The sequence below is a fragment of the Microtus ochrogaster genome, linkage group LG1 (genome assembly GCF_000317375.1).
Source record: "Microtus ochrogaster isolate Prairie Vole_2 linkage group LG1, MicOch1.0, whole genome shotgun sequence".
Classification (NCBI taxonomy): Eukaryota; Metazoa; Chordata; class Mammalia; order Rodentia; family Cricetidae; genus Microtus; species Microtus ochrogaster.
Window position 1 is genome coordinate 6,115,512 of NC_022027.1, and position 19,253 is coordinate 6,134,764.

General features: G+C 45.3%; 1 protein-coding gene across 4 annotated transcripts in view; it reads right to left on the minus strand.

Annotated features, from left to right (window-relative positions):
- Positions 1–19,253, minus strand: part of Sptbn1 (spectrin beta, non-erythrocytic 1) — a 165,401-nt gene that overhangs the window by 28,448 nt on the left and 117,700 nt on the right. For all 4 annotated transcript variants that reach the window (XM_005359172.3, XM_026785213.1, XM_013350742.2 and 1 more), the window contains 13 exons: positions 18,900–18,980; positions 18,457–18,572; positions 15,239–15,351; positions 14,365–14,552; positions 12,515–12,632; positions 11,399–11,557; positions 10,480–10,782; positions 8,678–8,831; positions 6,511–7,381; positions 6,291–6,428; positions 4,876–5,632; positions 4,014–4,216; positions 1,282–1,372 (listed from right to left, as the gene is read on the minus strand). In XM_005359172.3, the coding sequence (XP_005359229.1) occupies positions 1,282–1,372; positions 4,014–4,216; positions 4,876–5,632; positions 6,291–6,428; positions 6,511–7,381; positions 8,678–8,831; positions 10,480–10,782; positions 11,399–11,557; positions 12,515–12,632; positions 14,365–14,552; positions 15,239–15,351; positions 18,457–18,572; positions 18,900–18,980 (3,292 nt within the window). The remainder of the gene's footprint in view (positions 1–1,281; positions 1,373–4,013; positions 4,217–4,875; positions 5,633–6,290; positions 6,429–6,510; positions 7,382–8,677; positions 8,832–10,479; positions 10,783–11,398; positions 11,558–12,514; positions 12,633–14,364; positions 14,553–15,238; positions 15,352–18,456; positions 18,573–18,899; positions 18,981–19,253) is intronic.

Here is a 19,253-nt window from a genome sequence, read left to right on the forward strand (position 1 = left end):
TGGGTGCTTAAGCGGTCACAGTTTAGGGACTTCCCTTCGTAAGTCTCTGGACATGGGTACCCATTGTGACAAAAGATCTAACATGCCTGTTGCATTTCTTTGGACATACGGCCACATGTTCATAACAAGGTGCTTGTGGTGAGTTAGCTGTGTAATAGCACACAAGCTAATACTGCCCCTACCGCCGGCTCCCAGGTCCCTCCATTCCCTTGTGGATGTTACTTATCCTGTTTTGGGCTCCAAGGGAATTTATTCTAATAAACCAGAGAGGACTGAGTTTCACTGATAGTCTCTGGCAGACAGAGAAATACGATGTGTTCGTGCATTTACATACGTGGAGTTCTCTACATGCATTTACCCAGCTAACTTGCAGAGAGACTATATTTTCCTGGCCAACTTTAGTCCTCAAAGTTTGTTTATACATTTATCAGTGAAGAGTCATGCATTTAGCACCACATGTTAAAACTTGATCTTTGACAACCAGAGTACAACTTGTTTTAAAGTAACATTGTTTTAAAGGTCTTGAAGGAGTAAGAAATCTGGATGGCAGTTTTAAATTTTCTGCTTTTTAAAACAGATTTCTTTGTTTTTATTTTAAGTTTATGGGTGTTTGCCTACATGTACACAGTGTAGCGTGTGCACGCAGAAGCCAAAGGGAGCGGTCAAATACTCAGGAGTTGGAACTTCAGGCAGTTCTGAGTCTAAAGGAACCTGGATCCTTTGGAAGAGCGAGCCAGTGCTCTTAACCACCAAGCATCTCTCTAGCCCTGTATCTCTGGTTTTTAATATATAGAGACAGTTTCGGTGCTTACCAAGTCCTTCCTTCCCTTCCATGGTGTTTAATTGTACCTTATTTCAAAGCATTAAAACACACTAAATGCTTTCCAAGGTAGTTTTCGGGTATAACTGCTCAGCAGAGTTTTTTTGAAATGATGAAAAGTATCTATGTCTGTGTTGTCCAATGTGGTAGCCAGCAGTTGTACTAGCAATTGAGCGTTTAAAATAGGGCTACTTTGCTAGAACTATGCTCTGAATTTTAACTTAAAATGAAATATCCACATGTAGTTAAGTAAAGTATGTGACTACTCTATAATATCCTAAAACGTAGATAGAGGAACTGACCATGTAAATTACTGATAATACAGCTCCTCCAAGTGAGCTGTACCCCTTACCCATAACTGTGGATAAATTACTAGCTTCACTAATTTCACAATCAATTTCTTTTCTCCAAATGCTGGCTGGCTACTGTTAGAAAGCAGGGATGAGTGGAGGGGCGCATACCTCTTGACAATCCTGCAGGAATTTCTGTAGGTCTCGGTTGTCCTTCAGTCTCATCAGAAGTTCACTGGCTGCCTCTCTATTCTTCCTGTGTCTGTCGAAAGAATTACAAAAATTAAAAATAATTAAACGCACAATTTACAAGCTGATTTCTTCCCTGGGCTCCTGTACCAAGAAGTGTTCGATTAAAGTTCTTAACTATTTGACAGAGGCAAGATTGCGAAATGTTAGCATCCTCCAAATACGTAAGTCACAGTAGTAGACCTGTCACAACCACACAAGAGGCATGACAATCACTGCACACACTTAATCTAATTATAGAAAAGAAAATCTGAGTGTACTATGCACAAGACCCTGTTACTGACAATGCAGAAGAATTTGAAATTCTCCAGAAACTCATAGCTAGATACTGTAAAGAGAGACTTCTCATTCATTTCCCAACTGCTCAGACTTAGGCTATTCCTAGCTAGCTCTTCCTAGCGTATTCCTAGCTAGTCATTTCTTTTAATCTATATATCACCACAAGGCTGTGGTTTATCAGTAAGGTTCCAACATCTGTCTCCTTTGGCTGCTACATGGTGTCTGCCTGACTCTGCCTTCTTTCTCCCTGCATTCAGTTTAGTCTTCCCACCTAGCTTTATTCTGCCCTGCCATAGGCCAAAGTAGCTTCTTTATTAACCAATGGTAATAAAACATTTACAACATACAGAGGAGAATTCCATATCATCTCCCCTTTTCTGTATAAATATAAAGAAAGGTTTTAACTTTAACATAGTAAAATTACAAATAACAAAACAAGTAACAAGCAAGAATTACAGTTACAGTATTTTTTGTGACTCTAGTTTCATATCTAATTTATCTTTTATCATAACTAAGGAAAGCTATAATTATCTGTCTTCAACTCCATCTAAGACCCCAGAAGGATATATTACCAAAGTAAACAGGAAGTACATTGTAAGCAACTTCCCATACTCTACAGGGCCTGAGCAGTGGGAAAAAGAAATGAACAGTCTCTGTTTATAGGGTACTGTTTGGTTGGAACCTCCAGCTCGCCCCTGCATGATCTGGAAAGCTCCATTCCAATCTCTCTCTCCAAACCCTACCCTCTCAGAGAATCTCCAACAAGACGAGGGCACCAAAAAGCCCTGTTCTGAAATCTTGGTAGGTGCAGCGGTTCCTCCCCTGGTGTTGGCAGCTGCCTAAGTCTCCACCTAAAGCACTCAGCTTTTGACCACACTTGGGCACAAACCCAGCTTGTGGAGGACACGGCATGACCCCTCGCCTACATGCTATACAATCTCCCTGCTTTAGTTCAGGCACATGGCTTCTCTGGCCTCGATCTCTGGGACTAGTTGCAGTCTCAGCAGCAGTGGAAGAAACCCCAGGACTGAAGGGTCATGGAGAAAAGGTGAGGCAGGGTCAGAGCACCTGAAGAGAGCCCAGGAGAGGCCATTGGTGAAGGTTCAGAGAAGACCCAAGGAGTCAGGAGATGCCGGCACCATGGGACCAATGGGACCACCAGCAAGGGCAGCAGCAGCTGCGGAGTCGTGCCGACTTGAGCTCAGGAGACAAGCTGTGTGTACAGGGGACAGCTGGGCGACCCTCTGGAACCCAGCGAATCATGAGTGGGTCCCCAAAGTCTTCACAGCTGTTGGAGTTTGATTTCAGTGTGACTCTACCTTGGTTCTTCCTTCTTAAATTAGAAAGTATTTATTTTTGATTTTAAGGACGCGACAGTTGAAAGACTGTGGAATTTAGAGGCTTTGGAATTTTAAAGATACCATAGATAGATATTTTGGAGAATTTGGGTATTTTAGAGAGGCTTAAACTTTGAAAGAGACTGTAGACGTTTTAGCCTTGAACCTTGAGCCTTTAGGTCTTTGAATTTTTAAATTCAAAGTGGAGTTTTTGACGTTATATTGTCATATTAATATTAGCAGGGCATTCTGAAGACAGCAAGACAAAAAGGTTATGGCTTACTGAGAAGTACGTGTGTGAAACTGGAAAGGAGTCAAGAGTGCTGGCTTGTTTTATGTCAACTTGACACAGGCTAGCTAAGTCATCTGGAAAGAGATAATGTTAATTGAGAAAATGTCTCATCAGATTGACTTGTAGGCAAGCCTGTGGTGCATACTCCACACTAGTGCACCCCAAATTTGATCCGCTCAGGCCTCCCACTTTAACCAGCATAGGGCCGGACACAGATTCAGAGTATACCACCCTTCAAAAAGTAGGGAGACAATCTTTTAAAAGAGAGGAGTAGAAGATGATGTCACTGTCTCATCTTGGAGAATGCCCTAGATGAAGAGGAAATGTCTACACAAAAGCACTATGATAGCATCACCTATGCCAATTTTCTAAGACAGGCAGATACCGTTCCTCCATGGTTCTCTGAGGTTCTCAGGACAAGAAAGCTTCCCCTTCTTACTGATGTGTGAAAAGTGTCTCATGGACGAACGAGAATGTGGCCTACGCTAGGAAAATTCTGGCTCTGAAGGTCCCTCAGGTGAGCCACCATGACTACTCCACAGAGAGCTGCTCGGCACACGGCACGTACCTGGCTCAGCCTCCCCGGCTCTCCTCTGAGTCACCATCATGTAGCCCTGTACCACCCACTCACTCTCTGGGTGGACAGATGCAATTTTGATTAAATACCTATATTCTGCTCACTGGGAAACTCAAACCCGCAGTACCAAGGACTTTGGGTCAACGACTCAGCAGTCTAAGAACGATACCTGTCATCAATAGAGTCCACCTTCTCCTGGATGCGATCCGAGCTGATGTTGCCATCGCTCACCAGCCTCCGGCCCGTCTCCACCACAGCGCTGATCTTCTCCTCGTTGGCGTCCATGGTGGTCATGAAGTCCTCCTGCTTTTTAATAGCTGCTTCAGCTCCTTCCAGGGTAGTGGGCATTTCGGTATGAGCCAAAACATACTCCTTGTTTTAAAAGAGGAAAAAAAAAATCCAGAATGATGTGACAAAGAATTTTTCCCTTATGCATTTCCATGCAAATTAACTTTTCCCAGGGTGGTAAGTGTTATGAATTGGTTTCCCACAAAGAGCGAAGCTTAGGCTGTGGGCTGTGAGAGTCCTCCCATGCTCACAAAGGCGGCAGCAACGCTTCTTCTATATTCTTCCTTTATGAGAGATTAATAGCCTGATGCTGGCAGCCATCTTTACCTGTTCTTATTACTTCTACTTCTTTTTTTTTTAAAAAAACTTTCTTCTTTTGTATGCTTGGGTGAAGCTCTTGATCTTTCTAGAAAAATAACTCCCCCAAGCTTGTCCACTGTACTCTTTAAAATTCAGCTAGCACCTCACAGAATGTTGCCAATTTAATTTGGGATGTTAGGAGGACCGATCTCAGCAGTAACTGCAACAGAACTGTATTGTAAGGCAAAACGAGCTTCCCCAGAAAATGTCAATTTGAAGCCATTACATCATGAGGGACTTCAATGCCTTTAAGAGTCCTGGGGGAAGGGGGTTCAAAATAATACATTTCACACAGGCATGGTTTAAACCTGTCACTTAGTCAAAAGTCTCAAACTTCAGGGCCTGTTTCAAAAGGCTGGAAGCCAAGGCCAAACCAACATTACCTGGTTATTGAGGAAAGCCTCGGCTTGTTTCGTGTCCCGGAGGAACTGCTGGTAGGCGTGGGACTGGGAGAGAAGGTTCTGTCTGTTCTCCCACATCTTATGAAGCTCGTTCCAGCCCGTGTCTAAGGCCTGCAGCCGCTGTCGCAGGAACATGTACTGCGCATCAGTCTGTCCCTGCGTGACCATCTCACCCATGTCCCTCATCTTCTGGTAGTCCTCCTCATAATTGTCAATCTCGTTTTTGATGTTCTCATGCTGTGTGAGAAGCTTCTCTGCCTCAGTCAGGGTGTTGGGCATGTCCTCTGAGGCGATGGCAGTCTGGGTCCTGGACAGCCAAGACTGGAAGTCATCCAAGTCCCTCAGGAACTGCTGCAGTTTGCTGGCCTCTCCCAGGGAGGCCTCTCGGTTCTTCAGGGTCGTCTTCATCTCCTCCCACACATCGCTGATCTCGGCCAGCCGAGACAGGATGGCTTGAGCCTGGTCAGGGTGCTCAGACTCCAGCTTCTCGGCTTCTTTCTGCAGGTCGCTCAATTTCGCCTCAATGGCCACCAAGTCTCGTTCCATGCCGGTCAGCTTGCGCTGCAGGGCCATGACACCGGCCAGGTCATTGCCAAGGTCTTGGGTAGACTCAATGACCTTGGTCTTTTCCCGGATCCAGGACTTGGTCTCATTGCACTCGAGGTGGTAGTTCTGGATGCTCAGGGCAGACAGCAGGGCATCCTTTTTCCTGTCCACCAGCTCTCGGAACTGGCTCCACCTGGGAACGGAGAGAGACTAAATCTATGGCAGATACTGGGATGAATACTGAGTTGAAGCTGTCTCACTGTTTTCCTTCCTTCTTCCTGACTAAATGCTTTCCTTGGTTTTAAAATCATGTTGCCCAGTAAACATCCATCCCTGGCTCAATGCAACATAGTCACCAGTTACCACACCTGTCCCATAGGGTCTAGTAATTTGTATCTTCTGTACCCATCACGCACACCTCAAAACCACTCTGAAGGAACATTTTCCAAACCGACTGTAACCTACTCAAAAAGTCTGTTTAACAGACTGACAGGCAAGAACGGGACAAAGGTCTTTCCTGATAAGGGAGGCCTTTTCCAGCTTCACAGAATTTGCTGTATGCCTCATTTAAAAGGGACAATACAGGTTCCATCTTGCTGTCTTCCACAGGTCACCAACGCTGTAACCTCAATTTGGAAAGAAGTAGGTGCTGGGTGACTTATGTCCTGAATGATGTCACATCACCCTAAAAGCCCATTCTTGGAAATCATGGCTGAGAAAACATGGAGAAGCAGCTGCCACTGTTATGACATCTGTGCTAAGGCCAGTGACCTGCATGGGAAGTTCCTGAAGGCAGAGCTGACTGAGCAGGAGCCCTGCCCTCCCCAGACCCACTGCTGAAGCCACTGTACCTCGTGTTGAGTTTGTCCTGCTGGGCTCTGATTTCCTTTTCACTGGGGTGGCCACTGTGCATCAGCTGCCGTGCGATCTGGTTCACCACAGCAACCCGGGAAGCCTGGTTGTTCATTTCAGGTTCTAGGCTCTCAAACCTAAAAAAAGCAATTCAACAGGGTAGTGATTTCCACATGTCAGCCCACCTCCCTTGCGCCCAGGAAGTAAACTTCAGCTCACCTGTGCTGGATGACTTCCAGGTCTTCCAGCTTCTCTGGGATCTGCATGTTGTTGAGCCACTGCTCCTTCTCATCAATCCAGAGCTCGCAGGCATCGGCCTCGCTGAACATCTTGTACAGGGCCAGGGTATCTTGCAGAGCCTGCTTCCTTAGCCGTGTCAGCTCTGCCACCTCCTTGTAGCGTTCCTCGATGCCGGCCAGGCGGCCCCTCACATCTGGAGACTCCGCGTGTGCTTGGGGAAGGGCACTGGCTTGCTCATGCAGGGTGTCAATAGTGGGCCTGTAGTTGGTGATCTCTTCCGCCACATCTTTATGCTTCTTCACCAGAGACTGTGTGGAGTACTCGTCATGGCCCACGTCGTTGCTGGAGACGATCTTGAGGATATCTAGCATCCAGGCATCGATGTCATCAGCATCAGCCTGGAACTGGTGCAGTAAGGAGGCCTCCTCGAGGCGCTTCTTCCGAATGGCTGAGAGCTGCTCCAGGTTGGCCCACTGTTCCCGAATGTAAGTGATTCTTTCGCGGATCTTTTCTGATCCAAAGTGTTCCTCTGCAATCATGTCTTCGCCTTCTTTGATAGCCTGCTCGAAGTGGGCACTACGGCCACTCATCTCATCCTCAAACGCCCGGTGCTTGCTCAGCAGGCGCATGACACTGGTCAGGTCTTTCCCGTAATCATCGGAGGACAAGATTTTCTCCTTCTCCCGAATCCAGCCTTCCTCTTCCGCCATCTCCCAGAAGAACTTCCAGAGGCGACGGGACTCTTCCAGGCGGGCCCTACGTTCCGCTGCCAGCTGACAAAGCTCCTGATAGCAGAACTCCATGTGGGCAACGCGGTCTCGGATGACCTGGGGGTCGCAGGGCTTGTAGCCTATTTCAACAAGAAAAGAATGCTGAGTATCTGAGTTCCCAATAGCTTTCTGCTCATCTGCAGATCATGTTCTAGCTTGGTTACAGGTTCAAGTCTAAACAGTGCCATAAAAAAAAAGCAGCAGAATACTTCCTGAGATCCTGACTTGTGGAGTATTTGTTTAACCATGCAAAGATGTGGTGCACTTGTTTATGCTGCAGAATATTTAATTACACAGATATCTTGCATTTATTTAAATATGTAAAGACATGTTACTATTGTACCTTGCCTGCCTAAGGCAGCTATTATCTAATAAAAAGCTGAATGGCATATAGTGAAGAGAGGGAGAAAGAGAGAGAGACCATAGGAAGAGGCCAGGGGCCATCCATCCAGACCCAGAAGAAGCAGGAAAGTAGGACATGAAGAATGAAAAAAAGGGTAAGAAGTTCAGAGGCAAAATGTAGATGAATAAAAACATGAAGTTAAAAGAGCTAGTGGGACAAGCCTAAGCTAAGGCCGAGCATTCACAATTAATAAGACTTATAATAAGTTTCCATGTCTATTTGGGAGTTGGTTGGTGGCCTAAAGAAAATGCCAACAACACTGACTAAAATAGGAAGAAGGGGCTATGCCATGCACTGCTCTTTCGGCCCAACTGTAGAAAAGATCACTTATAAATCACGAATCATATTAAAGAAGGCAGCTGCATTCACTTGGTGGAGAAGCAAGGCCCAACAATCCTTGTAAGCATCGTCTGACCAGCATGTGACTGGAGTCAAAGCTGAGAGCTGCTGGAGCAGCCGCAGTAGGCTGTAGTACACACAGTAGGCTATAGTACACACTGGAGCTGCTGGAGCAGCCGCAGTAGGCTGTAGTACACATCTTTATTCGGCACAGACTGGCAGCATTTTCACTGCAAGATGCCAAGGCACTCAAAACCAAGCAGCATTTGAGTATTTAAGAAAAATGTGTCTATTTCAGAATGAGAGACAGTGCTGAAGTATCCAAAGACCTCGGTGCTGCATACATTATAACCTGGAGCAAACAATCCTCCAGAAACCTACAGTGCTGCACACATTATAACCTGGAGCAGACAATCCTCCAGAAACCTACAGTGCTGCACACATTATAACCTGGAGCAAACAATCCTCCAGAAACCTACAGTGCTGCACACATTATAACCTGGAAGCAGACAGTCCTCCAGAAACCTACACCGCTGTAGTAACTTACAAGTCCCTTTCACCACACACAAGGGTTGCACTCCACAGAGATGCCTGTCTACTATCAAGGAGGTAATTTAGAACAATCCACTCTTACCTTCCCCATCTGTTGCAAACTTCTGGGCAGAGGCGTTCACACCTCTTACCCGCTCTGCTTGGATTGCGATGTCGGCTTCAACCAGGGCATGCTTCTGCAACAAGTCCTCTACACCAAGCAAGTGTTTGCCGTAGTCTTGGGACAGCAATAGCACCTGCGCACAAACGGCAAGAGAAACGGCACCTGTGAGTACAGCGCTGATGGCAGCGTACCATCGCCTCTGAACAAGAGACCAGCACCCTCGATGTACCTTCCCTCTGGCGTGGACTGGCCACCTTGGGACAAGACAAGGCCCAGGAAGTCAGAACAACACTAACAGGAGACCTCTAGCACCAGAGACAAGGTAACTAAGGACCAACCACCTTAGCAACAACAAATGAAAATCACATTAAAAAGCACAAAGCAGAAAGCCCCCCCCCACACACACACACTCAAGAGCTTATTGGCATGCCTTTATGCAATTAATAGGAGAATCTACTTAAAAGTGTGTACACCACACATTTAAATGGCCAGGTGCCACTTCTTCTTCTTTTTTTTTTTTTTTGTAGTTTTCAAGACAGGGTTTCTCTGTAGCTTTTGGTTCCTGTCCTGGAACTAGCTCTTGTAGACCAGGCTGGTCTCGAACTCACAGAGATCCACCTGCCTCTGCCTCCCGAGTGCTGGGATTAAAGGCATGCGCCACCACCGCCCGGCTGGGTGCCACTTCTATAACCAATAAGGAGACCACGGTCAGGTGCCACTTCTGTACTCAGCAAGGAGACTATGGTTCGGTACCACATCATCACTTTTCTCCCGTCTACCATTTCACATCGCCTCCAGATAAGATTTCTATTTTACTCTTAATTTATAATGTGCATATCAAGATTTATAAAATAAAAAATACTTCTTTTCTAAACTTTATAAACATTTCTTTTTTTGAAGACGTCAGAGAAGACCAAACCTTAGAACACTGTAGCGTGGGACGATAGCGGAGGGAAACTGATAGCACCCAGCTGACCTGGTCCCTGTCACCACAGCTCAAGAGTTAAGAGGACACAGGTGAAGACGGACGTTCAGAGACAGAGCTCTCTTCTGGGAGGAACACAGTATTCTGAGAGAAAAGAGCACTGTCTAAACACTATTCTCTTCTCAATGATAAAAGCCTTTCAGCTCAAGAACTGCAAAAAGAGATGACGCTCTACAGTTTGCATCAGAAGAAACCAACAGGTACAGGGCTGTGGAACAATGGCGTGACTTTAGGCTCAGAGCTGCCAGCAATGGAGGAGAAACCACACAAAGGCATGGCAGCCATTATCATCCTGCCTCCCAGCCTGTACCATTTTACCACACTCCCAACTTCTGACGGGCCAGGAGACAGACTAAGTATCAGCTCTGGTGAACGATGAGGAAGGAAGCTTCAAAGAAGGTAAAGCAAAAGAGCAGTAAAGACCTGAAGTGTGGCCTCCTAGACCATGGCCTGTGCTCACCATCACCCTCCTGTCTGCATACGCACTCAACAGTGTTACTAATGAACAAAAAGGCCAAGTTAACAGTGAGGAAAAAAAAATCACAAATTTGAGTCTCTCATTGAAATATACTGAAAATAGATCTGAGTTACTCCAACAGATCTTAGCTATGAAGTGGTCTTTGTCACAACTTTTCCATAGGGCTCGTCTCATTTATAAACTCGGGAGCAATGTAGCTGCACTCTGGCTCTGCAGAAGCATGCGGCTGACAAAGGGCCCTAGTGCTTGACACCTACAAATAAAACGTCTGGCTGAATGAGCTCCGGCCACCCCTACTTTCCTTTAGTCAAGAGTTACCTTCATTTCGTCCATCCAGTCCATAATGTAAAGCATTTCCTGGAATATCTTTTGCAGCCCCAGGTTCATCTCAAGACGCTGCCTCCTGGCCCTGAGCAATTCCAGCAAGTACTCCCAGAGCCGGATGACATTGTCCTTCCTCGCCGTAATGCGCTTGATGTCATGGTAGTTCTCTGCTTCAAGTTCCCTGGCCACGGCCACCACAGCCTGGACACGCTCTTCATATGCAGCAATGTCTGTCTCAATGGCCTCGTGCTTTTTGGTGGCGGCCTCAACTGCGGGAAGGTCAAATCCAAAGTTGTCCTACGGAGAAATACAATGAGAAGAATCGTTAAGTCACCTAGTCAGAACGGAAGGGGTGGAGTTGAGGGCGCAGACAGACACAGTATGCAAAAGCCTACTCTGTCACTGGAGTCTCCTCCTTCATTGGTTTCTCACTTTCCTAGGGCCCAGGTCCTAGGACCTGGCTGAGTTCAAATGTCTTCCTAAGAGCAAACACATCAGCAACCTCTCACTTTACAGAGGGGCCTGACTTAAGATACTGATGCGGGCGGGAATCTGTCAAGCCTGGGGGGAAAAGCTGCTTTTGTACTTCATGAACAATCTCACTGCCTTGCCGGGCTGGCTGGTCAAGCATTGAGAGAAAGGAGCAAGCTTACACGACCATGAAGGATTCACACACTCAATGGCTCTAACAAACTGCCTGAGTTGCTTCCAAGTCTAAGACAAATTAGACAAACAGACAAGAAAGCGTATCAGAAATGTTAAACATCCTCTCTGGGGGAAATAAAAAGCTCCTGGCCAGCAACTTCACGGTACTGGATGTTGATAAGTACGTCCTGTGCTCCTGGGCCTCTTGCGGACGGTCAGTGTTTCTTGGCTACTTCAGAAAAACTTGCATTAGTAATCGGGACAGAACCTGAGACACCAGTCGCTGGTTTTCGCTCAGCCACGTCTCCCTCATAGCTGCCTTGCGATCGAATCTGCGGGCGAGCTGTTCCAGTTTTTCCTGCCTTATGAGCTCATTCCGCAGGGCCAGTTCTCGTTCATGTTCTGCTTTTTCCAGTCTTTCCCAGGCCTGCAGAAGTAGGGGGAGGGGAAAAAAAAAGGTTTTCAGTAATGATCAAGGAACCGTCCTTCCGTCCTTGGCTATAGTAATAGCTAATTATTTGTTGAAAGGATAAAAGAATTTGAAAGGGAAATTCCTTTTCTACCCTTGAGAAAAAGATATTTTTCTCTCTCAACATAGCGTTATGGGAACACTTCCTTATCAAAGCCAAAAAGATCCTGTGTCGTAAGCTTGGAAAACAAACAGTTATGGGATAAGGAGCAATACAACTGTAACTTCCAAATAACTCAGATCTGAAAGAAACAAACCGACTTTCCTTAGGGCAAGCATACTAGAAATCTTATTCACCCCTTCCATCTACTCGCATTCACGTCACATTTTCAAAATTCCACATAAATTCATTCCTGAAAATGTCTTACTTCATGCTTTACAATAATCCCAAACACTGACTGCTCAAAGGACTCTGTGTGCAAATGAACAGAGTTCTAGATTTCTCTAATTTTCCTTCGGGAATAATACCCACAGTACAAGTCTACACTTGCAGGCACACCAGACACAGCAGCGGAAACAGCTGGCCTGACAGCTTCTCTGAGGAGGCAAACAGCACCCAAAGCCCACGACCTGCAGAGACGCCAAGAACGTGGAATCAAGTTTCCAGTTCCCCACCATGTCATGTGAAGACGTCTGAGCTGACCGCCTCTCACGGATGAGGGATTAAACGGAGTATCTGGGTAACAAGGTGACCCCGAGCCAAGGCTGCTGACAAAGTCTTAGCACGGCCCGTAGAGCTCCAGTGGACTAACCTACCACAGCTCTTTGCTGGACCTTTTGCTATCCCTGGTATCAACAGGGAGGGATGCTGCGAGTGAGCCTTGCATTGTCCTACACTCCTAAATAACCAAGCAGAGAGAACCTGAAGCCTGCTGGATGGGATAACCAAAACACGGCCACGTGAGTTAGCGTCACCTTGTTGATATCAGAGATGAGCTTCCCTTCTCGGGGCATGTAGACCTTCTGATTATTAGCTCTCATCTTGCTCTGAATTGTGAAAAGCAGCACCTCCAAGTTCCCCTTCTCGGTGAACCTGAGTAGAGAAAACCAGTCATATTCATTACTGCACCTTGTTCCCTCAAGAATGAATGGAAATTCACTTCCTATTAGAAAAAAGCCTATTTCACACGGTCATGAAACTTTAAATCCAGCTATCTCTGGTCTAATTATGTAATGTTTGTATTAGTGAGACAGCAACAGGCTAGTCAGCTGGTCGGTCCTTAAGAACTCTGCAACTGTGGCATTGTTTTGTGGCTGTTTATAGCTTTTATATTTGAGGACATCAAGGGCACAGATTTTTGTTATTGTTGTTGTTGAGATAGGGTTTCTCTGTGGGTTTGGGGCCTGTCCTGGCTGTAGACCAGGCTGGCCTCGCACTTACAGAGATCCACCTGCCTCTAGCTCCCGAGTACTGGATTAGAGGCGCACGCCACCACCACCTGGTGAGTACTACAGTTTTTAATAACCTAGAACAGTGGTTCTCAACCTGTGGGCTGCAACTCCCCTTTCCCAGGGGTTGCCTTATCAGATATCATGCATATCAAGTACTTACATTATGATTAATAACAGTAACGAAAACACAGTTATGAAGTAACAACGAGAATAATTTTATGGTTGGGGTCACCACAACATGAGCTATATTAAAGGGTCACAGCAGTAGGAAAGTTGAGAATCACTGCCCCTAGACAATGGATTTACTTCATCCAGAGAGGGGTGAATGAACAAATCAGCAATAATTATTCTAAATATCTAATCTAAGTTTTCAGTGGGTTTCAGAGACCTCCATCACTACTGAATTTTCAGAAGAAATAAAAAGGACTTTGGTAATAAACAAGAGATCCAGTTCATAGTCCTTGCTTAACAATTATATTAAAATACTAAACTTAAAATTACACGAGCGGGTTTGGAGAGGTGGTTCAGCAGGTAGGAGCTGGCTGTGCGAGCATAAAGAGCAAGCTCAGATCCAGCACTCGCATTAAGAGCTGGCAAGGCTCTGCTGATGAACTAGCAGAGGGTGACAGTGACACACGGCAGAAGGATTACTGCTGGCCTAGATTCAGGCTCCTTCAAAGACCCTGTCTTAAGTGAATACAGCGGGGTGAGAGAGCAGGACACTCTGAGCTGTATACAGCTGTGCATTTGCAAACACACGTGATGCATACATCACATACACACTTTGAAAAAGAAAAAAAAAATCAACTTTTTTAGGGAGTAAAACTTGTTCTCAACTGATATGCAATGATCGTCTTTATCTAACACAATATTAATGCTACCACAGACTTGATAACAGGGTATTTTCTCAGGCCCACCCAGGGTTTTACAACATGCACTATATCAATACATACACTAACTTTTCCTTTTTTTTTTTTTCCTGAGACAAGCTCTTGCTAAGTGGTCCGAGTAAACCTGAACTTGGGACCCTCCTGACAAGCGATCCCTCCGAGTGCTGAAACTATAGGCGCGTGCCAGCACACCTGGCTTCAGTGTGTTACTTTTCTAAAATGTAAAAAAAATATTCAGTGCAAGGATTCTGAAGACGGGACTGAGGACCTGTATCAGCCCTTAGGGTCTTACGTATCCTCTGGGAATGGTACAGACAGAGCTCAGGGGAGACCGAATGTCTACGAAGTCTCGGCAACTAGGATCAGGCAAGGGGGAAAATAGGGCTGACTTAAGAGACTTGTGGTAGTCAGAACACAAGTGTCGTTTGGCTGCTGCCGTCTCTCCTCCTTTAGGAATGACAATAGCTAACCATCTGCCCTTACTTAGGTGGTTTCTCCACTGTGCGGTAAGTGTTGAACGCCTGAAGCTGCTGCTGGACCCCAACCAGTGAATTAGCAAACTTGCGATTGTTCAGGATGATGATGGTTTGTTCAATCCACTCCAGAAGGTCAGAGGCAAGTGACTCATACTTCTCAATCATTTTCTCTGTCTCGATAGCATTGTCGAGCACCTGCAATGAAAAGTTAGGAAACCGATACGCAGATGTCACTGGTTGAGGAGAAGGCGCCAACGTTTCCACATGAAACAGCGCACGCTATATGACTAGCTTTCCCACAGTCTGTTCCTTGGCAGAAGCATTTTAACCTCAGTGCAAACAGGCACCCAGACCAGGCCTCTTATCTGTGAGCAGTCAACCTAACCCAACTGAACTGGTTCTGAAGCCACCCAACCTCCAGCCAAAGACTATGATGACTTCTGTAATTCCTAGAAAAGCAGAGGCCTTTGGGTTGGGGTGCAGGGAGAGGACCAGAACAAAAGGAACAAACCAAAAAAGGCAGGTGAACTTTGCCCACCTGAGATGAAAAAGGCCCGAGACTGAGGCTCTTTAGATCATGGGGAGTAAGTAGGATTTCATGACCATGGTAGAGCCAATTTTGCTAGATTTTCAACAGTCAGTTTCCTGTCAAGGGTGAGGAAAGAGGCTTGTGTCTAACATCCTCCCTCAATTCCTTTCTAGAGATTACTACTATTGCTCTACTTCTCATTACCCTTTGGAAAAATGAGGATTCTACCTCCTTCCTGCTCCTGGCAGAGGCCATTATTAAGTACTGCTTACCACTGGCAAAGGGGAGGGCACGGAGGCAGAAGGGAGCTAACTTCCGATGCATACAAGTTACTACGCTCGCGTAAGCTCACCTTCCCAATCCGCTTTCCTTCCACAGCCAAGGCCTTCATCTTGGAGAAGTAGTGGTAGTAGGTCACCACATAGGTGATGATAGACTTCTCATCAGGGTGGTCCACGCTGATATCTGTAACCAGAAAGGGCTTGGCTGCAGGCGCCACTCACCGAGCAACCTCCGGGGCAGCAGCAGCAAGTGGAACAACTGTCTAGCAGTACTTAACAGCCAGAGACTGCTTAGTCTTTGAAAACTCTGCCGTCGCCCCATTAATACCAGAATGCAGAAGGAAGCACACCACAGGCTCATTTACCACAGGATATCCACGAAAAGTCTTCTGCAGAGGGCATGTTTGTTTCCTCACCCAACCCTCAACCCCTAACATCAAACTGGCTTGTGGTTAGACACCCCATCTCGGCCTATGGCACATTCATCTCTGGATGTCTTTGTCTTTTAACAATATCCAGTTAGTGATAGATTCTTAATGTCACAATTCAGGCCTTCCTGTTCACAGAAACAAACCTGAAAAAAAAGGCTTCCTCACTGGGCTTCTGTTGCCCCACTCACTGAACCCAGGCTGACTTTCCAGAAACATGAACATAAAAGTGCCCTTCAGTGTAAGCGAAGCACGGTCCCTTTAACTCTTTTTATCTTGCTGTAGCTGTTCTTTGCTTTCCCTCATCCTTCCTTCAAATATTTATGAGGTTTCTTCTAAGTGCCAAGCATTATAGCAAATGTTTCTAATTCCACAGAGACTATGCCTCTTCACCCTTCTTCCTGTGTGCCCCTACTTTCTGACATTCCTGCGTTGGCCTTACTATCTGGTTCAAAAGGAGCAGCTCGGGGTTACAAGGACATTTCTCATTCTTGTGGCGAAATTAGTGTTCTTCCTGCCTTGGGACTCTGCATGTATGAATACACAATCACAAGCCTCAATTCTAAAGGGTTGAAACATACTGTAGACATCTTACACCATACCACCTCCCCAGTTCCTACTGGGTTTTCCTATAAGTGGGTGGTTAACGTGTATTCACTGAGTAAGGAGACACACGGATGAAAATGACAAGTCTCAGGAAGGGTATGTGGAGAGAAATACTCAACCTAGGACAGATTAAAAGACACATAGAAGTAAATTTCTTAACAGTTCTGTCGGGTTCTTTCCACATGTATCCTTATTTCTATTTTTTAAACAGCCCAGTGTTTTAAACATTAGAACCCCAGGGCACAGGGTAAGATACTCCCAGCCCTTCTGTCACCAGCACCAATGGGACCAGGAGCCAGACTGCAGCTGGTGTCCTATTGGACAGATCCTGGGTCTCATCATCCCCATTAGTGTGCGTGCATGTGTGTGTGTGTGTATGTACTGCATCCAATTTAGTAAGCACAAAATGTTGATATACCTGAAAGGAGTTACAGGCAAAAACTTCCCAACTAGTCTCTGAACACATTTTAATTGCTATCCCTTAGAACATAGGACAACTAGTGATCAAGATCAGAGCCACAGGAGACATCAGATACTGTTTTAGCTCCAGTCTTGTGATCTGAGAAATAACAGTCTCTTTTTATACTGGTTGGTGATCAAGAAGATTAATAAATGAGTTAATAAAGTCTGTATTGATAGGAGGGAAAAAAGAGGCTCATTGTAAAATTACAAAGAGCTAGACCTGCGGAAACCTGACAGCAGGGAAGGTGTTAATGAAGACCGATCACAGCTCAAGGAATTTCAGCTTTCTGTTTACCTCAAGGAATCACTTAATAGGTTAGCGCAAAGATAATTTTATCTTGGCTTCCTGTAGTAAATCTTATGCACTGGAGAAGAGCAAGAAAACAGTTTGGCAGTCTCATGACCTCAAGACGCCCTTGGAGAGTTCAACTTCCTATTCTATATTTATAAGAACTTTCAACTTTCACATACACACATTTTTGTCTAATATGTGCTTTACAGCAGAGAGAATCTGTGAGCCTCTAGCATTAGAAACTAAATAATCCCATTATATTTTAAATATTTCTCAAAATTAGAAAAAGTTTTTCTGAAGTTTCACACTGTACTGGGACCAAGAAACGAGGATTTAATAGGCTTCCCTAGAGAGATCAGCTTGGTCATCTAAAGACAGGCTTTGACTACTGCAGGGACCTAGACACTAGCTATCAGTTCCACACAGATGTGATATATACAGTCAGACATAAGAAAAACTGTGCTACTAAGGAGTCAAGATGACAATGGGAAAACCCACAGAAACAGCTGACCTGAGCCAGTGGGAGCTCACTGACTCTGGACTGACAGCTGGGGAACCTGCATAGGACTGAACTAGGCCCTCTAAATATGGGTGACAGTTCTGTGGCTTGGGCTATCTGTGAGGCTACTGGCAGTGGGACCAGGACTTATCCCTGGACATGAACTGGTTTTTTTGGAGACCATTCCCTATGGAGGGATACCTCGCTCAGCCTTGATACAAGGGGGAGGGGTTTGGTCCTGCCTCAACTCGATATGCCAGACTTTGTTGACTCCCTATGGGAGGCCTCACCCTTTATGAGGAAAGGATGTGGGGAGTTGTGGGGGGAGAAGGTGAGAGAGGAGTGGGAAGAAGGGAGGGAGGGGCAACTGTGGTAGGTATGTAAAATGAAAAAAAAAACTTTTAAATAAAAAAATATTTAGGGAAAAATAACTGTGCTACTGTCTCATCCACTCACAGACTCCCTTCCTTATTTAACTTCAGCGTCCTAAGAGTGCCCTTGTTCTCAATCATCTCCACCTACTCTCAGTACACATCCCCATGAAGACCAGTCTCCTTATTTAACTTCAGCGTCCTAAGAGTGCCCTTGTTCTCAATCATCTCCACCTATGAAGACAGTCAACAAGCACTCACAGTGCCTATGCTAGGCTGTCTCTGCAAACACGGCGCAGAGACTCTCCAATGATACCCCACTGTCCACCAGACAGTCAAAGGTTTGATATTTAGCCTGCAGAGTAAAGACCATGGGTGTTCTTTACACTGTTCCCATACAATCCCTCAATCAGCAAACTTGCCTTCCTTTCTGGGTCTTCACCTTTGCCCATGCCCCCTGTCTCTTGAACCCATCTTTCAAACCTGTTAGAGGTAACCCATCCCACAAACCCTCAAGCAACTACTGGAATTTTAAAGCTCCCCTTGCTTTGGTACTTCAAGGCATGCTGCAGACACAGAGCGCCCCAACACAAGATGACTTTATTTAACCTTTTACATCATGGGTCCTTACCTTCAGGGTCTAACAGTTTAGTGAGGCCAAGGTGCTGCTCTGCCAGGTTAAATGCATTTTGCAGGTTGTAGTGTGCATTGGATTTCTTCAGTTTATCAAAATCTATCAGGTCAGGCCTATACAGAATGACAGTAGGACACCAAAAAATTATGCTTTGGAAATAATTCAAGTGTCTAATAAGACATGACAATTGCTTAGAAATGTTAAAATCAACACTTAGTGGAGTAAAATTATAGTATCATATTATCACTCAGCAGTGATGCCTGGTTTTTGCATAATCACCTTTAAAGTTTATCAGGCAAATGAAGGATGATGAAGTGAACCCACACATTCTTTCCATATGAAGGCAGGGATTTCCACCCTGGCACAGTATCCAAGTCACACATCCAGATCTGCCCTAGGAAAACAAGGCAACACTTCTATGCCTTTGTCTTCAGACTTACCGGTGTTTGTGTATCAGTGCATTGAAGGCCATACCATCCCTCCAGCTCGTGGTGAAGTTGTGAATGTTGACATTTGGGTACCTGCCAAAGACAGAGCACAAGACAAAGCAACAGAATTACCAAATACAGGTTTATGCTTCTGCTAAATGTTTAAAAAACAAAAACAAAAAAAACAAACCCTGTGCTCACAGTAAACTCAAGGTCATATATCAGCAAAAACAATTTAAGTCTAAGCATATGTCCCCTTAAAATCAGTTTGCTATGAAATAAAAATAAGACAGTTGTGTGTCTCTACATCTGTTTGTTTGTTTTTTTTTTTTGATTTTTTTTTGTTGTTGTTTTTTTTTTTTTTTT